At 28.3% G+C, this 14,586-nt stretch overlaps 1 protein-coding gene across 4 annotated transcripts; it reads left to right on the top strand.

Annotated features, from left to right (window-relative positions):
* Nucleotides 1-9,606: 9,606 nt before the first annotated feature.
* LOC100815244 (spermine synthase) lies at nucleotides 9,607-14,319 on the top strand. 4 transcript variants are annotated; one of them, XM_006581571.3, is made up of 11 exons: nucleotides 9,607-9,794; nucleotides 10,734-10,954; nucleotides 11,076-11,120; nucleotides 11,569-11,645; nucleotides 11,721-11,843; nucleotides 12,206-12,310; nucleotides 12,388-12,460; nucleotides 12,555-12,626; nucleotides 13,153-13,348; nucleotides 13,464-13,593; nucleotides 14,011-14,319. In XM_006581571.3, exons 2-11 carry the CDS (start codon nucleotides 10,765-10,767, stop codon nucleotides 14,086-14,088), a joined length of 1,089 nt encoding a protein of 362 aa, XP_006581634.1. In that variant the 5' UTR covers nucleotides 9,607-9,794; nucleotides 10,734-10,764; the 3' UTR covers nucleotides 14,089-14,319. The 4 variants fall into 4 exon arrangements, with proteins under 4 accessions (XP_006581634.1, XP_014631870.1, XP_003526698.1 ...); XM_014776384.3 differs by having other exon boundaries at nucleotides 9,643-9,794; nucleotides 10,727-10,954; XM_003526650.5 differs by lacking the exon at nucleotides 9,607-9,794 and adding an exon at nucleotides 10,359-10,637.
* The last annotated feature ends 267 nt before the right edge of the window (nucleotides 14,320-14,586 follow it).

The raw sequence follows: 14,586 nt of genomic DNA, 5'->3' as shown, positions 1-14,586 counted from the left end.
ATATATATATATATATAATATTTAAGTATTTTAATATTATTTTAATATACAGGTTTGCATTCCACTAACAAACAAGTAGTATAAATACATGCAAGAACTTGTTAGATATATTCATTTATTACTCGTTGCATATTTTATATGCAGGTGTGGATTTTTTTTGTCATCCCTAATTACACTAATTCCCTTGATGTTTAGAAACATTACAATAACACATGTTTATATATTACTTAGGCACCTCCTACAAGGGTTGTTGCAACTTGCAACAAGCACTAAATAAGGAGAAATATTAGGGGTGTTCACCACCTTTTGGGTTTGGTGAGGTTTAACTAAACCTATCACCCAACTCGATTAAGAAATTTTGGGTTAGATTTGTGATTTTTTTTTCCACATTCAATCCAACCTAACTTAATCATAAACAGTTAGGTTAATTGAGTCTCAATGTTAAAAAAAATTGTAAAATTTTAATTTTTTTAGAATAATAATTTATTTTTTCCTAAAAATTTGTAAATATATAATGACTAAATGCACTCAAAAGAGACCAAGTTGTATTAATATTTAATTAAAGAATTAATGATTTCAATGCTGATACAGTATTTTTATTCTATATAGAAATAAAGTATTATATTAGTATGAGAAAACATAAAACAAAATCAAAACAGAGATAAAAATAACAATTTAAAAAAGAAAAATATCATGAGTGGTTTAATTTAATAAACTATATGAACTAAAAATGAATGTGTTTTATAAGATTGAGTCTTAAAGAAATAGAACTAGTTATCCCACTTGTATATGATTGGATTTTAATTGGGTTGGATCAGATTCGACCCAAATACTTAGAAATTCAACCCAATATAATTAGGTTAGATTGAATTAGATTGAATTAGGGGTTCATTCGCATGCATGAGCATCCCTAACAAATATTATGTGTAATTTGAAAAATCTTTAGAGGATGTTAATACAATTTTCTCCAAAATAATAGAAGAAGAAGCACCATACTCAATGCTGATTGGGCAGTCTTTTGTTTTTTGGCTCCTTTTTGTTGGTTTTTCTTCTTTGTCTCTTTCTTGGGCATTGCTTTGTGCACATGAGATAATTGCTGGTACACTCAACAAAACAGCAAAATTTCATTTTTATTCTTCCGTAAAACTGATACAGATTGGCAAATTTCATATTGGGTTTATGGATTGGCCAATTCATATGAGGCCCAAATGATTTTTTTTAATTTTTTTTTAAAAATATGTTTTGTGAATTAGGACAAAATGAGAAATTTGTGAAATTTCTAAGTGTACCAGTAATTTCGCTGAATGCGCGTAGCAATGCCCTTAAGGTATTGCGTTGCTGATCCAATAATAGAATGTACTTGCTAGCCCTTTGTATATTGTTAAAGTTATAGATTCATGGAAGGGAGGGATTTGTAGGGTGTAACAATGTACGTTAGTAAAAAAATTAAGAGTGAAGAAAGGTACCTGCAACACGGTCAGAGGAAGAAAAGTGGAAAATGTAATGTGAAAAGGAAATGTAGTGAAACGGGGTTTTATAATAAATTTAATTTCAAAAAAATTATTTTGGAAATTTTTAAAAACTTATCTGAAATTATTTTTTTCTAATTAAAATGGAATTATTAAAATTTTCAAAATATTTTTAGCCTACAAAGCCACTGGTTAGCCCTCTTTAGGCTACAAAGTTTTTTTTTATCGTTTTATATCTACAATAATTAATTCCCAAAAAATTAAAATGATTTTTAATTATTCATAATATACTTCCAACTTAATTTTTAAAATAATTTTGAACACTGCTATCTATTTAGTATTTTACTATTCACTTTTTTTCTAGGGACATAATGGACATTTTATCATTTTTGGGCCTCACCTCAAAATTTGAAAAATCTTTAGAGGATGTTAATACAATTTTCTCCAAAATAATAGAAGAAGAAGCACCATACTCAATGCTGATTGGGCTGTCTTTGTTTTTTTGGCTCCTTTTTGTTGGTTTTTCTTCTTTGTCTCTTCCTTGGGCATTGCTTTGTGCATCTAGGATAATTGCATGTGCACCCAACAAAACAGCAAAATTTTACTTTTACCCTTCTGTAAAATTGATATGGATTAGCGAATTCTATATTGGATTTACGGATTGGTCAATCCGTATGAGGCCCAAATGATTTTTTAGATTTTTTTCAAAAATATGTTTTACGAATTAATTTAAAATTAATGATTCATATAAGAATTGAATCTAAGACTTTTGCGATATTAGCATGACACTCTAACCAACTGAGCTAATAGAAAATTAGGTTATAAAATAATTAATGTCGTTATATATATCAATAAAATTTCTAATGTATATTTAATATACATGTAAATTTAGATAATAAATTTTATAACGATGAATTTTGATTTAATAATTAATTTGTTTACACATATAAATTTTTATAAAACCTATAATTTTTATTTACAATTTATATATGTAAACAAATTAATTATCATATCAAAATTTATTGTCACAAAATTAATTGTTACATATAGTGACGTTAATTATTTTATAACATAATTAATCTATTAATTCAGTTAGTTAGAGTGTCGTGTTAATAACGCAAAAGTCACAAGTTTAATTTTTGCATAGGTTATTAATTTTAAATTAATTTGTAAAATATATTTATAAAAAAGTAATTTTTTTTTATGGATCGACCAATCCATATTAATTTTATAGAAGAATGAAAATGAAATTTTGTTGTTTTATTAGGCGTACCAGCAATTATGACATGTGCATAAAAGAGTGTCCCTCTTTCTTTTGTTTGCCAACCCAAGAACGTAACTTCTGTGTTTGCACTATGCACCCTGGGTGGATCCTAGCGAAGTGGAGAGCAGTTTTCAACACGAAAAATTAATAAAATATGACATATTCCTGGTCCATCGGTGGTGGAAATGGGAATCTCTTTACCACTGAAGAGTATGTCAGATTAACTTCTTTTAGTTTTCTAAAATGATGATATCTATTTAATTAACACTTATAGTATGTTTGGTTTAGAAAGCAACAACATGTTAGTCCTCTTTTTTTTTTTGTATTGATCAGTAATTTTTCCAATAGTAAAGTTAGCATCTTGGACTTCGTTATGGCCATCCACCGAACGGTATCAGGTGCCTTTTTTTTATTTTTTTCTTTTTTTTACAATTAATAATTTTGTAATCAATCATTTGCATCTTCGGTACGTGTAGAATCACGTTTATGCTATAAAAATTGGGTAGCAATTAGCAAAGAAAAATTTAAAAATTAACTGTAATGCAACTATGCAATGCGAGTAAAATTAAATTCAAACTATGTACGCATTTTGTTAACCTTTTTCTTTTTGGGTATTGAATGATGAATTTCTTTTTGTTTTTTTTGGTATTGAGGAGGCCAAAAGATCAAACTGCACAGCAATTCTACGGGTCATTGGCAGACTCCTTACATCTTTCAACAGCAAATTAACACACCCACATGTTAAAACATTAAATAAGATTAGATAGTTATTTTTGTCTCTCAATATGTAATTCATTGATAAATAAGTTTTTGAAAGATAAAAATACAAAATTTAATCTTTAAAAATATAAAAAATCCAACAAATATATTCAGTCGTTAACTCCTGTCCGCTACCATTAATAAAATAGTTTACATGGTACAGAGGGATAAATTTGTCACTGAAATGATTGTCAATATGAATTGTCATCATGGGAGCACATTTGTCATAATATTTTTTTGACTTTACGTCTTTTTACTTCACAAATGCATCCCTGAAAAATAAAAATACAAAATTTAGTCTTTGAAAATATAAAAAATGTGACAAATATATCCAGACATTAATAATAGATTGTAATTAATTATTATTATTATTATATGTTTGTAATTTATTGCTCATATTCGTTTAGTGCTTATGTAATATATATTTTAAATTGTCTTTCATACATACATACATACATACATACATACATACATATATATATATATTATTTTGATTTTCTTGTTAGACCTTAATCTTTGATGTTAAAAATAATTTTATGTTATATCTTATAATTTTATCAAATTTTTTCTAAATTTCTCACTTTTAATCTTTAAAATTATTCTATATTCCAATTCTAATTTAAGTACCCTTATATTTAGATTGAAAATAATATGTCAAGAGTTTTGAGTAAAAAAAATACAATCGGCCGCAAGACCAAATTTATTTATTTTAAAAATACAATTTAATCAACTATTTTTTTTTTAAAAAAAAGTCTCACAAAATTTAAATTAGATAAAGTTAAAGGGAATTACAGGTCTTTTTCCTTAATCAATAAAATGTGTATATATATATACTTCAAATATGAAAAATCCCTTGGATAAATCTTATGTGTTTCCACTCAAGACAACACTTATTATACATAATATGAATGAAATAAAAACAGCTACTAACAAATAAAAAACCCAAATAAATTTAAATAAAAAATACAATAATGCTCAAATTAATACAGATGTTAACTTCAAAATAAAACAAAAAAAAACTAATACAGAGGGTTTTTGCCTTTGGGACGTATAATTTTATCTCTCGTTGATTTAGGGACTACAACGATCTTACATTCCATTTGACATACTGCGACAGAGTACGTAATAAAGGTTAATAATTAATTGAAGAAACAAAAAATTTCAATAAATAAAAAGCTTTCATTTTTTTAAATGGTAACTCAATTTTTTTATATGATAAAGCTAAAGAAATTTATTTTATTTTGAAAAATAAGTAGTTATATTGATTAATTAAAAAACTAATTAACAGTTTGATAGATGGATAAATAGATATAGATAATTTAAGTATAAGAGTTAAAATCTTAAGTTGTATTTTACTATTTTTTTAATCCTTTTTTCACTGACTTATATCCTATACAATTCACTATTAACACCCGAGTATATTTGTTGCACTTTTTATATTTTGGAGACTAGATTTTGTATTTTCATCCTTCAGAGACGCATTTATCAACGGAGTAAGACGATAAGTCAAGAAAAATATTATGACAGATATGTCCCTAGCTGGTAATCCACGTTGGCAATCATTTCACTGACAAATTTATTCTTTTGTGTTACATAAGCTATATTTTATTAACGGTGACAGATGAAAATTAACGACCAAATATATTTATTACATTTTTTACACTTTAAAAAACTAAATTTTGTATTTTTATTTTGTAGAAACTCTGAAAAACAAGAGACTATTTATCCTAAAACAAATGTAAACCTATCTCATAAAAGAGTCATAAAAGCTAGATAATTAATCTGCCACCACATTAGCTTCCCTAAAAGCATGCACCATCATTAACTACTTGCACAACAACTTTAGGATCAGATTCTTTATAATCGTGCTTCAAGCGCCATTAGTTTCTTTTAAAACATTGAGGTTAGGTTAAATTTATTAAAAATAAAAACACTAGCTAGGTCAAGATTAATCAAAATTTAGGATAATAGAGTTACCATCAGTTTTTTTTTTTTTTTGAACGAAGAATTACCATCAGTTTTATTCGGCTCATTTTATTTTTAATTTTAACAATGAGGTGCCTAGGTACATGATAATGCATACCGACACAATTGTGTTAGCTCGTTTGTTTATTTTTGTGTTGGTAAATGAAAATTTTCATTAAAAAGAGGTACCCCTGGTACCAATCCCATATACAAACATAACGTGCGCCAACAAAGAGAACCCCCCGCAAATGGGGTACGTTGAAGGTCAATAAAATGATTAATATTAATAAATAGTCTTAAATACCTCTCTATTTCTTTTTAAGTGTCAGATTTTTTAAATTTATTTTTTCTATTTATATGTTATTTACCATGTTTAAAATTACATTAATTATTTTTTTATCAATTATATCATTGTTTAGTATTTTCTACTAATCTTTAATTATTTTATGTATACATTTATTTAGAATGAAAGGGAAAAACAATAAAAAAGGAAATCTTGTGACTATTTTATTATGATAAAAAATTATTATATTTTTTATTTTTATATAATAACTCTAAAAGATAAATAAAAAGGAAAGGATGGAGTTCTTGGTAACAATCCAATCAGCCATAAAGAAAGTCAATTCCCTCCGCATCACAACCATAAAGATTAACGAATCCCTCGTGCCAATGCAAGTTTATATATAGAATTGGATAGTATTGTGTCCGAATTAATGATATGATAACTAGAATATTAATTGATATTAGGTTCGAGATTAGGATAAATAATTGTGTTAAATATTCGAATGATTAAATTTGTCATTCACAATAATTTATTTTACCATTAGGTCCGGTTAAAGATATATGTGGTATAAAAAAATATATATATAGGGAACATATGTTTTACGGGTAGATTTTTTAATCTCAAGAATATAAGTGAGAAAAATAATTTTGTGTTTGGTATGAAATAATAAATTAATTAATTTTGAGTATATTTTTATTTGGGTAAGTAATAATCTCAATTTTAATCAATATTTAATTTTAGTGGAGGGGTAGAAAATATTTATTCACATGAGATAAAAACTCCTTTTATGAATAAAAATACACATATACATTCTTCTTATCCATTATCACACTTTCCTCTTAATAATCTCTTCATTTATAATTTTTAATTTTTTGTTCATGTGTCAATTTTTATTACCACCAATTTCATAAATTTTACTCATAATAATTTTTTATTTTCCCTTCAATTGTTCTTTGTTCATATTTGATGTGATGCAAATAGATATATCTATATATTTTAGACCATACTCTAATACTCTAATGAATAATAAAAGAGTAACCAGAGATTTTATCATGAGAATATAAGAAATATAACATTTCACTACAGTTTCTTTGTCATTTGTTAATCTTATAATAAAGTTATTTGCATTAAGAAAAAAAATATCTTTAACATAATAAAAATATTTTAGTAATCATAATATATATTCTAAGAAAAAAATAATTTAACCAAACATATCTCTTAATTATTTCCATAAATATAAAAAATATTTCCAATTAATTTCATGATTAATCAAACATATTTTTTTATTAAATGCTCAATAATAACATTCTGATGTCTTATTCTCAGGAATAATATTTGGGGACTAAAAAAGTTATCAGTAAAATAAAGTCCCATACTAAATTAAAAGTTTAATAAATACGTATTATCAATATAATATTTTCTTTTGGTTTTCTACTGCCAACTAATTAAAAATATTTTTAGTATAATTTTAAGATAGTGATTATAAAAAAAATATAAGATTAATTATGATTAAATAATAGTATAAATATTCTTTATAGTACAGTTTTTCACTTTTTCTCACTAAGTAAAAAAATGTGTTGTGATTTATATTTTTTTGCTCTTTATTTTCTTTGTCTACCAACCATACGTAAAGCTTTATCTAACAACCTCAACCACGTTTTAGTGAAGCTGCTTGCCTACTTGGTACGTTGTTTATGTAGTATCATAAAAAGTTCTCAGTGAGAAACATGATTCCTTTTTATAGATAAAAATGAAACGAAAAAAGAGGATAAATAGGACAATATGTTTTCATCAATATTACACATTGACTTGTAAAATATTCGAGTTCTTTACCGGTTCTGGCATCTGAAGTAGTGCAATAATGGGTGAACACGGGTTCTTTCTTGTAATGAGTTTATAACATTTTTTTTAGAGTTTTTTTTTATAAAAAAAATCAACTGAAAAAGTTTCATATTTTCAACGGAAAAGCTCTAAAAAATTATTCTAACTCTCAAAAGCATGTATATTTTGAAAGTTAGAAGAGACACATGTGGCATTTGAACACATCCAATCTTTCAAGAGACATTAATTAGGTTTAAATTGGTGTGTGGCTTATGGTCCAACAAAAGGTTAAAAGTTAATAGTCATTCATAACAATCATAAGAATCTTAAAAGTGACTAAATACAAGAATCTATATCCAGGAGTAGGACCAAAACTGGATACTCTCCAATAAATCATAACAAACATACTTAGCAATGCCCAAGTGGAGAAGGATGAAAGTTCAGAGTCAGAGTCACTATCAAGAATATTAATTTTTGTTAAAGGCCCAGATTAATTTGAAGACCCATGTTTTCATTTTTTCAATAAAAAACTTTTGACATTTGATAAAATTTTGTGAAAGTTCTCACTTTGGGTTCTTTGTTGAACTAATTTGAGACTTATCAAGGTAATTCTCGTGGTGTCTCCTCTAACTTATCTTTCCTCGTTAGAACTGACGTTATCCAAAAGGATCACATCAACAACATTGGTTAAAATGTTGTGATTTTTTACTTAAAGTTCATCTCTCTTAGCATTTAACATAATATATTATATTTAAAACTCAAATTGTGAATTATTGATTAAAATGAAATAATTCTACATTTATTGATCCACGTATGTTTAAGAGACTATTTGGTTCAAAGAGAGAAAGAGGGGGAGGTGTTTGTAGCCCACTTTTTTGTTTGGTTTGGGAGGTGTGAGAGATTATTAAATTAATGTATTATGTATTCTTAATTTTAATTCAAAACATAGGGATGTTTTAGTTATTATACTTAAAAAAATTAAATATCTTCCTCTTCAATTCCTGGCATTATTGGAGGGGAATAAAAATGGAATAAAAATAATTTTTGCTTACCTCCATTTTTCTTTCCTTCCTTTTCCTTTTAAAATTTAAAGATTAAATTAAACAAAAAAAGTTTATAAAAAATTCCTCCTTTCTTATCCATTTCATCCAACCAAACACTACATAGTGATATATCATGTATCATTTGATCCAACATTAAAGAATAGATAAATTTGTGTACAATTAATTACCCCTTTACTAGAAGAGAACTTAAGTGGGTATTAAATAAAAGTTTTATTTCTACCAGCAAAAACACATGTGTGACTACACATGTGTCCGTATTGTATTGTGCTATCACATATTTATTGTGCTAAAATTTATATATTAAAATAATATCTCTTATTATATATAAATTGATGTATATATTAATGTTAGTTTAATATGTTTTATAATGCATACATAATTTTACTTATGTCTATTTGTGTTTGTTTGCTATGATAACCTGATATTGATATATTATGTTTGTAAATATATGTCTATCCATACATAATTGATCAAACCATTTGTGGTGCATACTTGGATATCATTTTATTTAATAAGTGTACTTATAAAATTTTAAAATAGTAACATTATTATGTTACTTGTTGAATTTTTTTCTTCTTATTTTTATCTTTAATTATCTTTGTTCTTAGGATATATACACTTTAATTGTAAGGATTTTTTTTATATATTTTAAAGTAAGATATATGGTAAAGAAAAAATAAGAAAAATGAATAAATATACAAAGTAAATATAAAAAAAATGAATAAAAAGTAAAGATTATCCAAACATTTTTTTAATTATAATTATAAAAAAATATTCAAGTCATATTTTTTTTGACAGGATTTTTGGGTTTGTTATATTTTTTAAACATTTATATTCAAAATCAACAAATTATAGAAATATATAATTGATGTAGAGAGTATAATATTTGTGACTGAGGGTCGTTAGACAGAAAAAGTCGAAAACTTCTTTTTGTAGAAAAAAGAAAAAGAGATGCAAACGTGGAAGGCTCGAATCGAAAAGTGCCCTTTCAAAAATGTCCTATAAATAGAGTAAAGAAGCGACTCCATTTTCTTCCATAGCAAGCTCTGAAAAGAAGAGAGAGAGAGAGAGAAGTGCATAGCGTGATAGAGTTTTTTGTTGTCTATACATCTTCCTTCGTTGTTTGGGTTCGTTCGCCTTCACTCTCCGACATTCATATCATTCATCAGGCAAGCAACGCCCCTTCTCTTTCATCCCCATTTCTTCTTCCTTCTACTGTTTCTTTTCTCCACTTTATGTTTTTTTCGCCTTTTATTCTTCTATTCGTTTATTTTCGGAATCTGAACCCTAGCGTTTCTTTCGCGTCGTTTTCTTGTTTTCATAGCTGCACGATAGATAGTGTCATGTCATATTCTTCTTCTTCTTCTTCTTTTGCTCTGCCTAACTTACGTTTAGAACTTTCTTGCGAAACTGCCTATTCTTGGTTGTTATTATTATTATTTGATTTGATTATGTTATCATTTTGATTATTATTTGATTTGGTATTATGGAAAAGAAAACCTGGAAATGGAAGGAAAGACAAATTTACGGATTATGATTTGTTTCTTTATTTAGAGCGCATAATCAGAGGTAGCCAGGCTTAAATACGGAAAGAATAAAATAAATTTGTCAGAGATTTGATTGTCTCTTCTATTTTGTACAGTGATTGTTTGATACTTGTAAATATTATATTTTATTATTGCTTTTTTTTCGAAACTGATACCAAGCTGCAAACTCTTCTTATTGTTGCTCAGAGATAATACATAATTATTTCATGTAATTTATCATCTATCGGCTATATGTTGTGCCCAAAGTGGAATTGTAATATTTTTTTTCCTTTTTTTCGGTGGCTTATTTTATTAATCAATATTTGATTGACGATATGTTCCGTACTTAACTCTGACAGTGAATAACAGACCAAAACCTAATGATAAAATCAAATAAAATTTATGAAAAGGCCAAATAAAATAGGAAAGGCAGTCCTTATAAATTGAGATTCTTCTTAATTTGCCATTGTGCTTCCACTTTACTCTGTAAGTGCTGCGATTTTTTTTTTTTTTTAATTTATGAACTTAAAGATGGTGGGATAATTTTCTTTTCGTGACAACTCATGTGCTTATAGTATACAGAGACTGGAGCCTGAGAAGAAAAGGAGAATTTATGGAGGACGGCGCAGGAAGAGGTTTGGAATGCCCGAAGACTATGGATGGGAAGGCGAGTAACGGGAATGGGTTAGAGAAGGAAATTCCTTCTTGTTGTCTGAAGGCTAAGGCTTCAATCCCTGAGTCTGAGGCGAAGTGCCATTCTACTGTTGTTTCTGGGTGGTTCTCAGCTTCTCAAACTTGCTCTGGTCATTATCTGTTATTTGTTTTCTGTATTTTTCCAACTTCCATTCCACTTACAAGAATTAGGCCTGATTGCTTGAGTGAAAGGATCATTGTTGTTTATTACTTCTACTTTTTTCTTTACAGGGAAATCTGGGAAAGCTGTTTATTTCAACAACCCAATGTGGCCAGGTGAGTGTAACTCATACATATAAGTTCTGCACAGTTCATGTACATTTGCTTTATTGCAGGGAGAGTATGATAGTTTGATGCATAGCTCTTTTATGATTATTTGATAGCCTTAATTGCCAATATTGCTTTTAAAAAACAACCATATTTTTCTTTTGGTAGCTTTCACGTTTAGTGTAAATTTTAGATACATTGAATCTTCATATAGAAGGTTGAATGGGGAAAATCATCTTGTTTGACATTGAAAATTACTTTTGGCCAAGGAGACTGACCTAAATGTTTGATGTAACATTTGAACCTGTCTCCCTTCTTTTTTTATACTATAAATCATGATAACCAAAGTCCATATTTTACAGTCATGTATAAAAGCTCTCACTTTGGTTGTTGAGCATCTTATTTGTGTATTGTGTATGAAATGATTGCATCTGATGGCTTTAGTATCTATAATTAGGAGAAGCCCATTCAATCAAAGTAGAAAAGATCTTATACAAGGAAAAGTCGGAGTACCAAGAGGTCTTGGTTTTTGAGGTTTGGTCTCTTCATCTTATGATTTACTATAAATTTTACATGAAAGTGATAAATGCTAATCCTTTTGTTTTGCAGTCATCAATGTATGGGAATGTGCTTGTACTTGATGGAATAGTTCAATTGACTGAGAGGGATGAATGTGCTTACCAGGAGATGATAGCTCATCTTCCCCTCTGTTCAATTCATTCGCCCAAAAATGTAAAGTCATTTGATCCGATGATTTTGCTTCTGAGCTTATGTTATGACTGTCAAATAAAAAATATTAATCGCTTCAGTTTCAATTTAAAAGTATGGTTCCTTATCATCATTAGGAAAATGATATTGCAAAAGCTTTACAGTCTTTACTGCGTACTTTGGTATTCTGTAGTTTAACAGTGCTTCTTTTTGTTCTTTAATATTTCTGTCAATGCTACAACCTTTATAACCTTGCTTTGTTCCTATATTTTATGCTCTTATCTGTATGGACAAAGTGTTTGAGATATATTAAAAATTTAAGTTTGATTGAATTTACTCTACTTTTTAATATTCTGTTTAATGATTTTTTTATGTTCTTCATTCAGGTTTTAGTTGTTGGTGGTGGAGATGGCGGTGTACTAAGGGAAGTAGCCCGCCATAGCTCTGTGGAACATATTGATATTTGTGAGATAGATAAGATGGTTATTGATGTAAGTAAGGCCATATTTCAATCATTAATATAGCTATTTCATTATTCAGAAAAAAATACTGTTATGGTTATTTGTAGGTTTCTAGGAAGTTTTTTCCACAGTTAGCTGTTGGGTTTGAAGATTCTCGAGTGCATCTGCATGTTGGTGATGGTATATATTTATCTGCTGGTCTTGTTTTGAATTTGTATGAGTTGTCTCTTCTGTGGCTTTAGTTTGTTGATTTTTTTTCCACCCATTTTGGCAGCTGTTGATTTTCTTAAATCCGCTCCTGAAGGGAAGTATGATGCCATAATTGTTGATTCCTCAGATCCAGTGGGTATGTCATTTCAATAACTACTCATCTAACATATTTGGTTAGGAGCCATGTACTTTTGGAATTAATACTGAACAGAATATGTTATTAAGGAATAAAAAATAATGTTTTGATGAAGGACTATATTTTTTCTAGAGTTTTGACATTGCTTAACTAGATGAGGTTGACCTGAACACTTGTAACGCCATCTGACACTTGACTAGATACAGGGCTATTCTCTACAACTTTGGAATTTAGCCTTTATTTATGAATTATGATGAAATTTAATTGAAAAGTTTATTTTGTTACATTGACTGGTAACATAATATTGATAAACTATCTGCAACTACCTTTCAACTTTGAATTTTATTGAAAAGTTGCATTTTCTTATGGTTTCTGTGTATTTGTTGCTTAATTAGTTACTTTGAATTATCCATCAACCTATTATTACTTACTACATGCTAATCATACTGAAAGATGTAAAGAGATAAAGATTCCTCAATTTTTGGTCATTATCATTAACTATTACAGGATTACTTTTGTAATTTAGGTCCTGCCCAGGAACTTGTTGAGAAGCCTTTCTTTGATACAATAGCTAGGGCATTAAGGCCCGGTGGAGTTCTTTGTAATATGGCAGAAAGTATGTGGCTTCATACACATCTTATTCAAGATATGATCTCTATTTGTCGAGAAACATTCAAAGGTTCTGTACGTTATGCATGGGCAAGTGTACCAACGTATCCAAGGTAGTTGCACTTTTCAACGTGCTGATAAATTTAATATATTTCTGTTCTACTTTGAAGTTCCTTTGATGTCACTTTCAGAAATTCATTATCTTCTTTCCTCTTCCTTGGCATGCAGTGGCATGATAGGCTTTATTCTCTGTGCAACGGAAGGGCCGCCTGTTGATTTTGTAAACCCTATCAATCCCATTGAAAAGTTGGAAGGTGCTAATGAGCACAAAAGAGAACTTCAATTCTACAATTCAGAGGTAAAATATATGCTCCATATGATGCTTTTGCCTATGTAACTTTTACTGGTATGACTGGTCTATTTATTTTTACCTGGTAAATTGTAGGTAGCAATAGCGTGTGACTTTTGTTTGTGATTTTAAAAGTTTTGCTCTGGTTTGTCAATTGTGTGGACTGGCGTCTGAAAGAGTTCACGTGGAGCTTATTTGAGCTTTTGAATATAGCCTACGACCCTAAAGTTTTTGTTTTTTATTTTAATCTTTATTGCATGCAACTAGTCAAAATAACATTTTTTTTAGCTTTTTCTAACAAATTTCTTGATCGAATTGATATAAACCTTCATGTGACAAGAGCTCATTACTTACTTAAGTTGTTTAATAGAACACACTAAATGCTAGATGCCGACTGTTGATCTATTGGTATGTATGCTTTTGCAGATGCACTCAGCTGCTTTTGCGTTGCCTGCGTTCCTGAAGAGAGAAGTGAGCCTGCTGCGTGATCTCTCCCTTCAGTAGCATAGCAATGCATGATTGCTATTGTAACCTCTAAATAAGCTATATTGACTACATTGTCATTGACAAGTGTGGGAGAAATAGGAATCTTGTGTGATTAATTTTAGGTTTTCCCATTCTGTGTGTGGAGTCTGATTAGCTATGTTAATCTTAGTCGATTTCGGATGGCTTTCTCTTGTAAGACGCGTATTGCCAATTATTAAATAATACATGGAAATAAATTGCGATGCGAAAGTAGGTTTTTAGAAATTTGATTTCATAATGAAACTTGCTGTGTATGTTAATTCTATGAGTTGATCGTAATTAAACCATGGAATTAGTCTTTGATTTTTTGGTATTTGCGATAGGGGCCAACTTGGTCAGTTATATTAAATAATATCATTTAAATTAAAATTAAACTATTAATTATTATGATGAGTATCCTATTATTTTAAGTTCTAACAAATCCTATTTTTATAAATAAAAAATCCTGTTATGTTTAAAACATTATTACTATTATCT

This window comes from Glycine max, chromosome 6 (genome assembly GCF_000004515.6).
Source record: "Glycine max cultivar Williams 82 chromosome 6, Glycine_max_v4.0, whole genome shotgun sequence".
Taxonomy (NCBI): Eukaryota; Viridiplantae; Streptophyta; class Magnoliopsida; order Fabales; family Fabaceae; genus Glycine; species Glycine max.
This window is presented reverse-complemented; position numbering and strand designations above follow the sequence as displayed.

What these genes read in the sequence shown, in the direction of transcription:
- LOC100815244 (XM_006581571.3), top strand. Translation starts at nt 10,765, where the DNA reads ATGGAGGACGGCGCAGGAAGAGGTTTGGAATGCCCGAAGACTATGGAT. An exon ending in AGCTTCTCAAACTTGCTCTG is followed by an intron (nt 10,955 to 11,075) that starts GTCATTATCTGT and finishes TTTTCTTTACAG; the next exon opens with GGAAATCTGGGAAAGCTGTT. An exon ending in TGATTCCTCAGATCCAGTGG is followed by an intron (nt 12,627 to 13,152) that starts GTATGTCATTTC and finishes TTTGTAATTTAG; the next exon opens with GTCCTGCCCAGGAACTTGTT.